Consider the following 11,143-nt stretch of genomic DNA (forward strand, 5'->3'; position numbering starts at 1 on the left):
GCAGCATGAATGTTTTCACACGCTAGCCACTTACAATCTCTCCATCTCTGCCCTGGTGTCTTCCAGCGTGGGGCCATATCTTGGCGGTGCAGTCTGGGCTGCCCTCCTGACTCCACCCTCCACCTCCAGATATTTACCTACCAACATAAAGAGGAAGAGAAGGAAGCAAGTCAGAGATTCAAGAGGGAGCAGCAGATTTCTTAAACTCTTACTCTGCTCCACACACACCTTTAGTGAACTTGTACGGCGTGCGAGCCCCCAGGTCCATGATGTGCTGCTTGGCCAGGCTGAGTTTGTTCTGCAGCAGTCCTTTCTGGCTCTCCAGCGTCGCCACTCGGGCCTCCAGTTCTTGTATGGTGTCCTCCGTGTCCCTCTCCTTCACACCGCTGGACCCGGGACGGGCCTGACGGAGACGCATCAGTCTCGCGGACATCCTGGGTCAAAGCGGAGGAGTTAAAGTGACCACAGTTCGCAAAAAGAGGATCAGTCTTCTGTAGCTACAGTAAAAAGTGTGGAAAACCTCTCTACTTAAATTACATACTGAGCTTTTCATTTCAGCTAAATAAGATGTGCCCTACTTTGCCCAGGTGCCCTGTGCTTGGTAAAAAAGGGTGTTCTTTCTGTGAGACTGTGTGTTACCTGCGCAGCCTTTGCTCTTGTGTGCGAGTGTGTTGTCTCAGCACACTGTTCTCCTCCTGCAGCCGGAGGCAAAGGTCCTCCAGGTGCTCCCTGGGAAACCGAAACAGGCGCTGAGGATCTGCTGGGACGAGAGATGCATGAAGAAGTACACACAACTGAACTGTAGCATCAAATAAAGATCAAATAATCTGTACATAAGTTATAAAGACGCTGTGTTGTTTCCATTTACAGTATGAAAATTTGAGTGGAAATCTGATACCTTTTGTCTTCATGGCGTGATGCTTCTTCCAGGATTTGACATCACGGAGAGTATCTGTGAAAATGGCAGCACAATTAACAAGAATGTACAGTCAATGAATGGCAAAATCTGGACTCCTTCTTTTCACTCTCACCATTAATGTTGATGCTAAATTGTAACTCAAAACTAAAGAAAACAATTTTAATCAGAAAATAGACATTACTTATGTGTCTCCAGTGGGCAACTATGTAGGCTGTCATTAAGTAGTTTTGAGCAGTATACACACAGGAAGACTGCAGGTTATCAACGGGATGTATTTTAGCCATTTTGACAACATTCTAACAAACTGTCAAGTCAACTCTTTCCCAGCACATGCATGCAGAAGGTGAATAGGATACTCATAGTGATTGCTGATTAGATAAACACATAATCAGTCTTCTTAAATTCCTTCCATATACACTGTGACACATTACCAATTGAGTCAAGGATATTAAATGCTTTAAAAATATAAAATTAAAGCCCATTTATTAAAAATGTGTAGACAATAGTCCACTGTGTTAAGTCTATAACAGCCTTCTACTGACCATCAAATATAAAGGGGATCATTGTGAGTTTCTTTCATCATGTTTGTGTTCTTTATCCAGGATCTCTGGTGTTAATTCCTGCAACTCCAAGGTACTGGTCACTAAAGCTTCTAAACATTACAGAAAAAGACACACACCAACCTGGGACAGCTGGCATCAGTCCCCCTCTCATCAGTCCCACATCTCTGACCGGGAGATCCCCGGCCGTCTCGTCCATCACTGGCGACATCACCTTCCTCCGCTCAGCCTCAGCCAATCAGGAAGCTCCAGTCTTACAAGCAGGAGAGTAGGTGAAGCGAGGTCATATTAAAGATGACTATAAATATGACTTGTATTCACGTTCATTATCTAGTGTTTGCCTTTAGTCTGCATTTAGCCATGTACATTAAAGTAGGTGATAGAATGCCTCATACACAAGATGACATTTCAAACACACGAGGAGAATAATTTTATGACCTGCTTAAAATCCCATTTTTTGAGTGACAGATAAAATCAACAGTTTATAATTGCTCAAGCCTGGAGATGCTGTCAACTCCACAACACAAGTTCGACACACATGGCTGTGCAGCTATAATAGACGAACAAACTGATGGTAGGACAGCGGTTTGCAATTTGATATCGTCTTCATTTTTACGACATACATTCAGATATCAACACTGAAAACAAAGCAAACAAAATACGTGACTCACCCTTATCCGTCGGCCAATTAGCCTCTACCTCATGCAATGAAATGTGTAGCGTTCCTACTTTATCCCGGCGTCCAGTCTAACCTGCAGACTCTCTACATGTGTGTGTCTCCGCCTTGTGCTTGGATGGCAGCAATTTTAATCCCTCTTCAGCCTTTCCTCCCTCAGCCTCTTTCAGTCCTCACAGATATCTTTTCCAGTTAAAATCCTTCCAAGAATTCACAGTCGTGTTGAACTTGAAATGACCACAGTGTTTGTTTGCATGCATTTAGTTCAGCGACATACATGAGTGTGTAGCATTTGTGTATAATGCTTCTTCTTAATATTCAATCCTCAAGTCCATCCGAGTGCTGCCATCTGCCTTGAGGCTAATCCTATTTCTGTGCTAATCTGATTAACGAGCGTCAGGTTGTAAAATGTGTTCTGAAGTCAGTTTAGTGGTTCGCCTGCGATGACAGAGGACAGCTATTATTGGAGCTAGGCAGGCCTAAGATCTGTGCTCAGCATGCTGCTTCTTTGGATAGCAGAACTGAAGGGAGGAAAAAACAGGGGGGAGGAGGATGAGAGTAAGCATATACAATAGATAGAACAGGTTATTGAAGGAGAGGTGGGATTCAGAAACAGAATGTGATCCATGTGTGGAAGTACTTACTGTTGGGAATGAAGCATTGGATAGCGAAGAACAGTATATAATAATGAACGGCACTAATTGAACCTCTGTATGAAAGATCCCAGAGAAGAGTGTTTAAAAGTTGTGAAGTGAAACCAACAGTGTTTGTGGTGATGAAGTATTTATTGCCCCGTATGCACATTTTTCACTCCTAAATCAGTCATTTGTGATTTTAAACACAGATCATTTGTACCTCTGGATGAATTGTTGCAACAATAATCATACTCCTGCTAGCTACTGAAGTGTGATTTAATTTAACAACAAAGAAAGTTGCACAGTTTGCCTTTGCGACTGCTTGAAATGTTATAATGTTGTGGAGTTTAAAAAATAACAAGAACAGTTTTATGATACACATGTTACATCCTAGGGCTGCAAGGTCACCGGTTCGCGTCCCGGTGAGGACACCCAGGATCTTTCTGCGTGGAGTTTGCAGCAAGGGTTGTCTCCGGGTTCTCTGGCTTCCTCCCACAGTCCAAAAACATGTTGAGGTTAATTGGTGATTCTAAATTGTCTGTAGGTGTGAATGTGAGTGTGCTTGGTTGTCTGTGTCTAAGTGTAGCCCTGTGATAGACTGGTCACCTGTCCAGGGTGTCCCCTGCCTTTGCCCTAAGTCAGCTGGGATAGACTCCAGCCCCCCCACGACCCTAGTGAGGATTAAGCGGTGTATACTGGATGGATGGATGGATGTTACATCATATAGTAATGTCATCTAAATCCCTGTCTCCGTAGATTTCACTCACAGGCCGGATGATTAGTGGCGATTTGTTGCCACCGCTTTCACTCATATCCGGGTTAAAAAAGGGAAACATGGCCTCGGTGAACCGGAACCGTGTGAAAGAATAGATGTGTGACTTGGCCTCCGCGTCGAAGAACGACACCATCCCATCCTCGTGATCCAAAAACACCCCAACAACCTGTGGCCTCTGAGGAAGCGACAGCAGCTCGGCCTGTCCTGCACACGCTCGGTACTCGCTGTTCCTCCTCAGACAAACCGTCCAATACCCGTCCTCTGGGCTCAGAGTGACCAAACCCTTCCTGTTGACCGACTCTCGAGCTACGCCCAGATCCCACGCTGTTTTGTCTCCCACGTCCACCTCCCAGTAGTGCCTGCCTGTGGTGAAACCCTGTTGGAGAGGAGGTCACGCTCACTATTCATTTCTCAGAGAATGGAACAGAACGACGTAATGTTCACACACAAACCACATCTTTATTTACCCTGAGGGCGAGGACACATGGAGCTGTGTCAAAGCGCTCTGGTAGGTCAGCCAGGCTTTGTTCAACGTCTCCATCCTGAACCTGCTTTCCGTCCTCTGATAGAACCAGCCAAGGGTTGGCTGTCCTGGGGTCCAGATGAAGATCATCTGGTCGACACAGAGAGTTTATGTGGAACTGCATTATCCTTTAATTTCTATTAATAGATTACTTTTTATCTTTAGCTTCCATCATTTAAGGCAAGAAACTGAATCACAGTTTCTCTCTGTGTTAGAAAATCTGGTCATATTCCTCTGCATGCAATTTAACAGTAAATTAACAGATTAATTTCAAAAAGACATAATTAATACATGTATTTATAGCCGCCACACTATAAAAAGTAGTTCAGGAAACTTGCTACCACCACTTAATTAAATATATGGTTGCAGGATAAAAATTAAAATTGGCTGATTTAGATAAACCTTTTAATTTTTGTTGGCATAATAATGTTGGTAATTACAGCAACTTGACATTCTGTGTAAAATAAATGGAAATTTCTGGATTAATTGATTTTAAACAAAAGTTAAGTTGAAGCTTAATAGATTAAACTGGTTTCATATTTTTCTGCACCTTAAGTTCAGGATTTCTTGTGTTCATTCTGCCATAATGTTGTTCATTAGTTAAACATAAGTTTATTCAGATAGGCTGACATTAGTTTTTGTTGTTGTTTTTGAACTTAATCATTTGTTAGTGTAAATTAATTTTCCAGTGAGTTTCACATATTCATTTTCATTGTTGCATTATTTTCTCATTTTGAAACCCGCTGACACGTTTAGATTTTTCAAACAGGACAAAAGACATAACAGAGAGAGAACAGAGACAGATAAGTTATACCTGCATACTGCTGCATCTTGTCATGTTCTGGAGGTGAATAAGAACATGTGATCAGAAATAAAGCAAACAACGTTCATGTGTTTAATCTGTGATCATGATATTTTATATTTAGATGTCTTATAATGTAGTGATGCTGACCAAAAAAAAAAAGTCTTTCTAGAATTCAAACCTCTAATAGAAAGCTTCGTCATTACTGATTGCAGCTGCTGTTCAATGTTGGCCACTGCTCTCCTCAGAGCCCCCAGGCATGTGTGTGAATGAACAACGATGTCAGAGCAGGGTTTGACGGACGGAGGAGAGCTGAGAGCTGGAAACCTCTGTCAAACACCAGAGATATGACTTTTAGAAAACAGAAGAGGAGAATGCAGAAAAAAACCCCACTGACAATTGATCGTCCTCTCATTAGGCAAAGGCTATTCATCATGTGTGTTCAGGTTCATTCATGCTTCTTTTCAACAGTCCCTCTCGCTGTTGAAAAAACTCCTGACCTGCACAACATGGAGGTGGTCCTCAGTGTGAAGAAGCTGCTCCATCTCACTTCTTCTCCTCTGCAGCTCAGTGACTTCCAGCTCCAGCTCGCTGATGAGCCTCTCAGCCCTCTGTTCGGCTGCCGTCTGCTTCCGCCGGATCGTCTCCACCAGCTCGGCTTGACTTCTCTCCAGGGTACGAAACAGAGCGGAGAAAACCTCCACACTTTCCTCGATGTCCCTCTTTGAGTTTTCCTGCGAGATTCAAATACGGTTAAAAAATCAGTTCATTAAGTGGAAGCACTACGAACAAAACAGGAGATCTTTAGAGCAGAAAAATTCCTACAAAAATTACACATGGATATTTTTAAAAACTAAGTTACCGCCCTTTCAGAAAAATCACCACGACCAACTGAATGTCTTTATGTAGACGATAGTGCTGAAGGAACTGAAGATGTTTTATTTTCATTTGAGTTACGTGGTTTGGTAGCTGGTAATAGTATAAAATTAAAGCTGCGACAAACAATATTAGAATATTTTTATTATCTATTGATCAGCAGATTATTTCCTCAATTAATCAGTTAATCATTTGGTCTATGAATCAGCAGGAAACAGTGGGACATCTTCTGATATGTAGTTCTGTCTAACCAGCAGTCCAGAAGCCAAAATATTAAATCTATTATCATGGAAAGAATCTAGAAATGCAGCAAATTCTTCACCTGGTAATATTACCAAACTAAAACCAGGCAGGTCCACAAAGAAATGTCAGGAAAGTGATATTTATAAAGAAACTATTTCCGTTTTTTGGAATGACTTTTTTTTTTTAGCACCAAAAGGAACCATTTTTTGCTGATTGTCAGAGGCAACTTTGTTTTGTTTTTTTTCACTTTGTGAAGAAGGTGTTCTTTAAAGAACCTCTTGGCAAGAGGCTCTTTGTGGAACTAAAAATGGTTCTTTGATGGCATCACTGCAAACAACTAGTTCTTGTTTGACTTCTCACAGATATTTTTTTGAATTAACTATTTATATATAACAAATAGTTGGTAAATAATTATACTTTTCTGTTGTGCACTACTGAATGCATCATTTGAAGATTTGTAATGCATTTTTATTTATAGATTTCTTCTGACTGAAAATGACAAGCTTAGACATTGATGCCATCCCCAGAATAAAACATGACTGTGAGGACGTCAGTGCTTTAGGGTTGTTTCAGGGAGTGGACCAGGCAACCTTGTCAAAATAAAGGTCATGAGAAAAAACTTGGCCTATGGGCAGAACTGAACCTTCTAACAAGACAGTGATATAAAACATAGAGTGAAAGTGGTCAGGAAAATGATTAAAACAGTAGGTCCTGAGTCCCTCCAAGAATCTGTGGAGGAAACCAGAGTGATGCCAACCTCAAACACCTGGAGATCGTCACAAAAGAGGAGTTTTCTAAAACCCCAGTGGAGACATGCAGAAAGCTTGTCAGCAATTACTTAATTAGTGACACACAATGTGTTACTATATTTTCTCTCTTGTTTATTTCCAGCCAGAAGAAATTTACAGGTTAAATAAAAACTCACTTTAAATTTAAATCTGTCATGTGTACTTTTTGTCTTTATTCTATACATGTGCCTCTTTTCTTACATTTTCTACAAAGACTGCTTAAGCTGCAGTTCTTCCAGGAAACATGCAGCCATTCTGATCTCATGTCAACTCACTTTGCTGAGCTCCACAGACAGTTTGACCTCCTCCACTTTCTGCAGTCTGTCCTTGATCATCTGCTCGACATCAGCCTCGATCCTTTTCATCTGAGCCTGAACATCAAAACAGGATAAACAGACCAAAAAGCTGCAATCAAAGTTGGAATCTAACTGAACTTTAAATGACAGGCACTATGGAATTTAACCCCTCACCTTCCTCTCCTGGCTTTCTCGTTCCACTGGGACGGTGTCGTGACAGCGGTGGTCTGTCTCGGTGCACAGCACACAAACGCTCCTCTGATCGCTCCTGCAGAACAGCTCCATGAGCCTTTGGTGCTTTTTACACATCCTGTTCTCCAGCGTCGCCACCGGCTCGATCAGCTTGTGAATCTTCAAGGTGGCGACTCTCAGGTGGGGCTCCAGGTGACTCTCGCAGTACGAAGTCAGACACACGAGGCAGGACTTCAGGGCCTTCGTTTGTTTTCCCACGCACACGTCACAACGTACGGGTTTCCCTGGCGCCGACGTCACACCGTTCCACCTTCTCGCTCGGATCTGCTCTGACATTTCCTTGGCGAAGGAGTTTTCACACAGCTCCGGGCGCCCCTCGAACACCGTCTGGCATTTGGGACAGCTGATGGCGGGGCTGTCATCCCAGAGTGATGTGATGCAGGTGAAGCAGAAGCTGTGACCGCAGGGGATGGAGACAGGCTCAGAGAAAACATCCTGACAGATGCAACACTGAAACTGCACCTCGGACAGAAGGACGCTGGGGGAGGCCATGACCTTTGGATGAAAGAAAGAACATCAGCTTACTGATAATAAGTCTTGGCAACATGAAAACATTTACAAATTAGAGACCAGAGAGTTTTTCAAAGCACTTCTACTACAGCCACACACATCTGAACATCCTTATCACTGGCTTAAAGAATTCAAAGCTGCCCACTGGCCAAAGTCCAGCTGCATGGTCACGTGACTCGGCCTCTCACTCGCTCTGCAACATTAGCATGAACCACCACTGGAAATGAAACTCCACCATGCCTCCTCTTTTCAACACTGTGTAATTCATCATCATGCAAATGTATCAGCACACCACTTTCCCATAACACACTGCACACGCCACCAGGAATCAGAAACCCAGTGGCTTTGAATATACATTTGTGTGGCATAAAACAAAGCAGAAACATCAGCATTTACAGAATCAGAATTCTCAAAAGATATTCATCTATGATTTTGTCTTGGTCTTACCTGTTTACTGAATGTGAAAGTTGACCTCTGAGGTAGCGAAGGCAAACACTAGCATTGTGGCTGTGAAGACAAAGTCCTTCCCACTGTGCTGCTACCACTCCCTCTGGTACTCTTTTTTTTTTTTTTTCTCTTCAGAGCTTTTGCATGTTGTTTCATTGTGGGAGGAGTTAAGTCTGGATCAGGTGTGTTACTGGATTTGTATTGCGAGGCAGGTGTTTGTAGTGTGTTATGGACTGGTGTTGTATTTGTATTGGACTGAGCAACAACATGAAAGCACCTGAACGAGTCACATTTGTCACTTTATTTCTAATTGGCAAAAATATACAAAACAATTTAACCAACACAATACAATAATATTACAGTACAATTTTAATGCTGAAAAAATACTTCACAATTTCCAATCTAGGTAGAGTTACAAAAAAGACAAAGTATGATCCCTGATACTGCTACATAAAACGCACACGGTGATGTTTCATAATGATTTTCCAAAGCTTTACATCATTTGTGTTTTTGTTCTCTTCAAGGAAAGCAATTTCAGAATGTGCAAAGTTTTCCTTCATTTTATCTCGTCTTGTCTTCATTGGTCTCACGACTCAATGGATCGAATCTTCAGGGACAACAGTTCTGGTGGCAAACCGTATCGTCTGAAGAGCTAGATTTAAAAAAAAAAAAAAAAAAAAAAGTAAAAAAAGGACACAATCAAAATTTTGTGTGTAAATACTGGATTAAAAACATGACTTGCATATGATTTGAATGAAACATGACTGTGAGCTGCTTTTGACAAGACTCACCTCCGCCAAAGCATTCTCAATGTCTGACTCTGACAGTGGATTCACTGACTTTAATTTGATGTTCAGTCCGACAACATAATCTGTGGACATGAAAACACATTATGTTAGATAAAATAACAACATCTCAGTGTAAAATACTGACATGGAGTATTCCATTTGTATAACTTTGTATTTAACATCATTTTAAATATCCATCCATCCATTATCTATACACCGCTTAATCCTCACGACGGTCACAGGGGGCTGGAGCCTATCCCAGCTGAATTAGGGTGAAGGCAGGAGACACCCTGGACAGGTCACCAGTCTATCACAGGGCCACACTTAGAGACAGACAACCAAGCACACTCACATTCACACCTACGGACAATTTAGAATCACCAATTAACCTCAACATGTTTTGGACTGTGTGGGAGGAAGCCGGAGAACCCACGCTGCACGGGGAGAACATGCAAACTCCACGCAGAAAGATCCCGGGTGTCCTCACCGGGACGCGAACCGGTGACCTTCTTGTTACGAGGCAACGGTGCTAACCACCGAGACACCTTGCAGCCCCATTTTAAATATATAATAAATAGAAAAAAACACTATATTTACATCAGAATAAACAAATAATGTCTTTACGTAATCCGATTATGTTAGTTGTTATAACTACTAGATGTGTTTTCTGCATTTATAAAATTGTGAGTTCACTCTCTGCTTTTAAAACAACAATAGCCTAGTTTCTGTTCAACAATGAACTTTTTTTTTTGTCAAATTCAAAGAAGAGGTGCATATACTTACTGGGTCCTTTTGTTGTAGGATGGAAAGTCAAGGTTGGTGTGAGTTTACATGGAAAGAAGAATATGTTAGGATGAATTCATATTTTGTTCATACCTTTCTATCTGTCTATCTATCTCCACAACATAACGTACATGATATGATACTAAATAACATTTTAAAATTATGATATTAAAATGAAAAATAAACTAAATATGCTCAAAAATGTGACTGCACAGAACAGACAGAGAGCTCAGAAGTTATCAAGGAACAAGGAAATGCAACCTAAAACTAAAAAGTAGCTGTTAAGATCAGAAAGGAGGAAGAGAAAATATTTTCAAATGTAACCACGATATAGATCAACACAGAAACCTGTTCTGTAGCTGCCCAAATTGCAAAGTTAAGATTTTGTTTGCTGATGCTAACTCGCATGAAGCTCACAAACCACGAGTGAAACTGTCTGTAAATCATCTTGCCAAGTGTGAACGAGAAAAGCTGGTAGACTACAAAATTAATAAAGCCAGACATCTTACCAGCGACTGCAGTAATGGTGACTCCACTGCTTCTGATGTTCTCAAACACAGAGAACAGAGTGAATGTGTATTTAGTTCCAATAGTGAGAGATGAGACTGTGTGATTTATTGGTCCATCTCCAGCTGGTGCATTGAAGTTTGTCTCTGTCCCATTAAATAGCAGAATGAAGCTGACATTGTTGTTCACTTTATTCCACTGCAGGGTGACGCTGGTCTCATTTCGGCTTGAAAATTTGAAGCCTTCTGCATTTTGAGGAGCTGAGAATGAAAAAGAGCAGCGACATGATTGTAATAAAACAAGAAACTAATTAAAAATGAAATGTACTCCTTTTGGCTGTTTGCACTGATACATCCTGAATCACTTATAGGTTAGCTTCAAGGTGTAGTGACTGATATCACACATCTCAGTGAACATCATCTGTCACCATCTACCTGCTGTACCTGTTTATGCCCAATCACTGCCACTAACTGGATGCCATTGAAAAAGTCGTTGTCCTTTGGTCTTGCTTTTAATCATACGTTTATGTTAAATCTAAACTGCCAGCTGCTGTTTACTGGTCAGTGACTCTCTTCAAGTTGGATGCAACAACATAATTTATGTTGTATAACTGGTTCAGTTTTACACTAGGTTTTAAAGGAAACAAAAATAAGACAACAACAATATCACTGTGCCTAGTTCCATACACACCATGAAAGTTAATTATCTCACCAGTGACTGCAGTAATGGTGACTCCACTGCTTCTGACGTTCTCAAACACAGA

General features: G+C 41.4%; 3 protein-coding genes and 1 long non-coding RNA gene across 4 annotated transcripts in view; all 4 read right to left on the reverse strand.

Moving 5' to 3' along the window:
- Window positions 1-1,749, reverse strand: part of rpgrip1 (RPGR interacting protein 1) — an 11,585-nt gene extending 9,836 nt beyond the window's left edge. The window contains 5 exon segments of the mRNA XM_008292067.1: window positions 34-137; window positions 229-434; window positions 640-760; window positions 899-952; window positions 1,603-1,749. Of these exon segments, the coding sequence (XP_008290289.1) occupies window positions 34-137; window positions 229-434; window positions 640-760; window positions 899-952; window positions 1,603-1,690 (573 nt within the window). The 5' untranslated portion in view covers window positions 1,691-1,749.
- A 1,760-nt stretch (window positions 1,750-3,509) lies between these two features.
- On the reverse strand, window positions 3,510-7,837 carry btr33 (bloodthirsty-related gene family, member 33). Its single transcript, XM_008292068.1, has 7 exons — window positions 7,268-7,837; window positions 7,073-7,168; window positions 5,391-5,624; window positions 5,072-5,219; window positions 4,903-4,929; window positions 4,033-4,178; window positions 3,510-3,941 (listed from the first exon to the last, which is right to left on the reverse strand). The coding sequence occupies exons 1-7, from the start codon at window positions 7,835-7,837 to the stop codon at window positions 3,510-3,512; spliced, it is 1,653 nt and encodes a 550-aa protein (XP_008290290.1).
- Window positions 7,838-8,582: 745 nt separating this feature from the next.
- LOC103364798 (uncharacterized) lies at window positions 8,583-9,172 on the reverse strand. The gene is made up of 2 exons (XR_520571.1): window positions 9,094-9,172; window positions 8,583-8,954 (listed from the first exon to the last, which is right to left on the reverse strand). It is a non-coding gene; the product is annotated as an uncharacterized LOC103364798 (long non-coding RNA).
- A 968-nt stretch (window positions 9,173-10,140) lies between these two features.
- LOC103364809 (uncharacterized) overlaps window positions 10,141-11,143 on the reverse strand; it is a gene marked incomplete at its 5' end in the record, with an annotated part of 19,784 nt that continues 18,781 nt past the window's right edge. Inside the window, 2 exons of the mRNA XM_008292069.1 lie at window positions 10,141-10,151; window positions 10,383-10,640. Coding sequence (XP_008290291.1) covers window positions 10,141-10,151; window positions 10,383-10,640 — 269 coding nt within the window. The remainder of the gene's footprint in view (window positions 10,152-10,382; window positions 10,641-11,143) is intronic.

Source organism: Stegastes partitus, unplaced genomic scaffold, assembly GCF_000690725.1.
Source record: "Stegastes partitus isolate 25-593 unplaced genomic scaffold, Stegastes_partitus-1.0.2 Scaffold781, whole genome shotgun sequence".
In the NCBI taxonomy this organism is placed as follows: Eukaryota; Metazoa; Chordata; class Actinopteri; family Pomacentridae; genus Stegastes; species Stegastes partitus.

Bases quoted from the DNA above. Each gene is read 5' to 3' on its own strand.
- btr33 (XM_008292068.1), bottom strand. From the start codon at position 7,837: ATGGCCTCCCCCAGCGTCCTTCTGTCCGAGGTGCAGTTTCAGTGTTGC. The intron at 7,169-7,267 runs GTGAGGGGTTAA...TTTGATGTTCAG, and splicing joins GAGAAAGCCAGGAGAGGAAG to GCTCAGATGAAAAGGATCGA. The intron at 3,942-4,032 runs GTAAATAAAGAT...CCTCTCCAACAG, and splicing joins CATGTGTCCTCGCCCTCAGG to GGTTTCACCACAGGCAGGCA.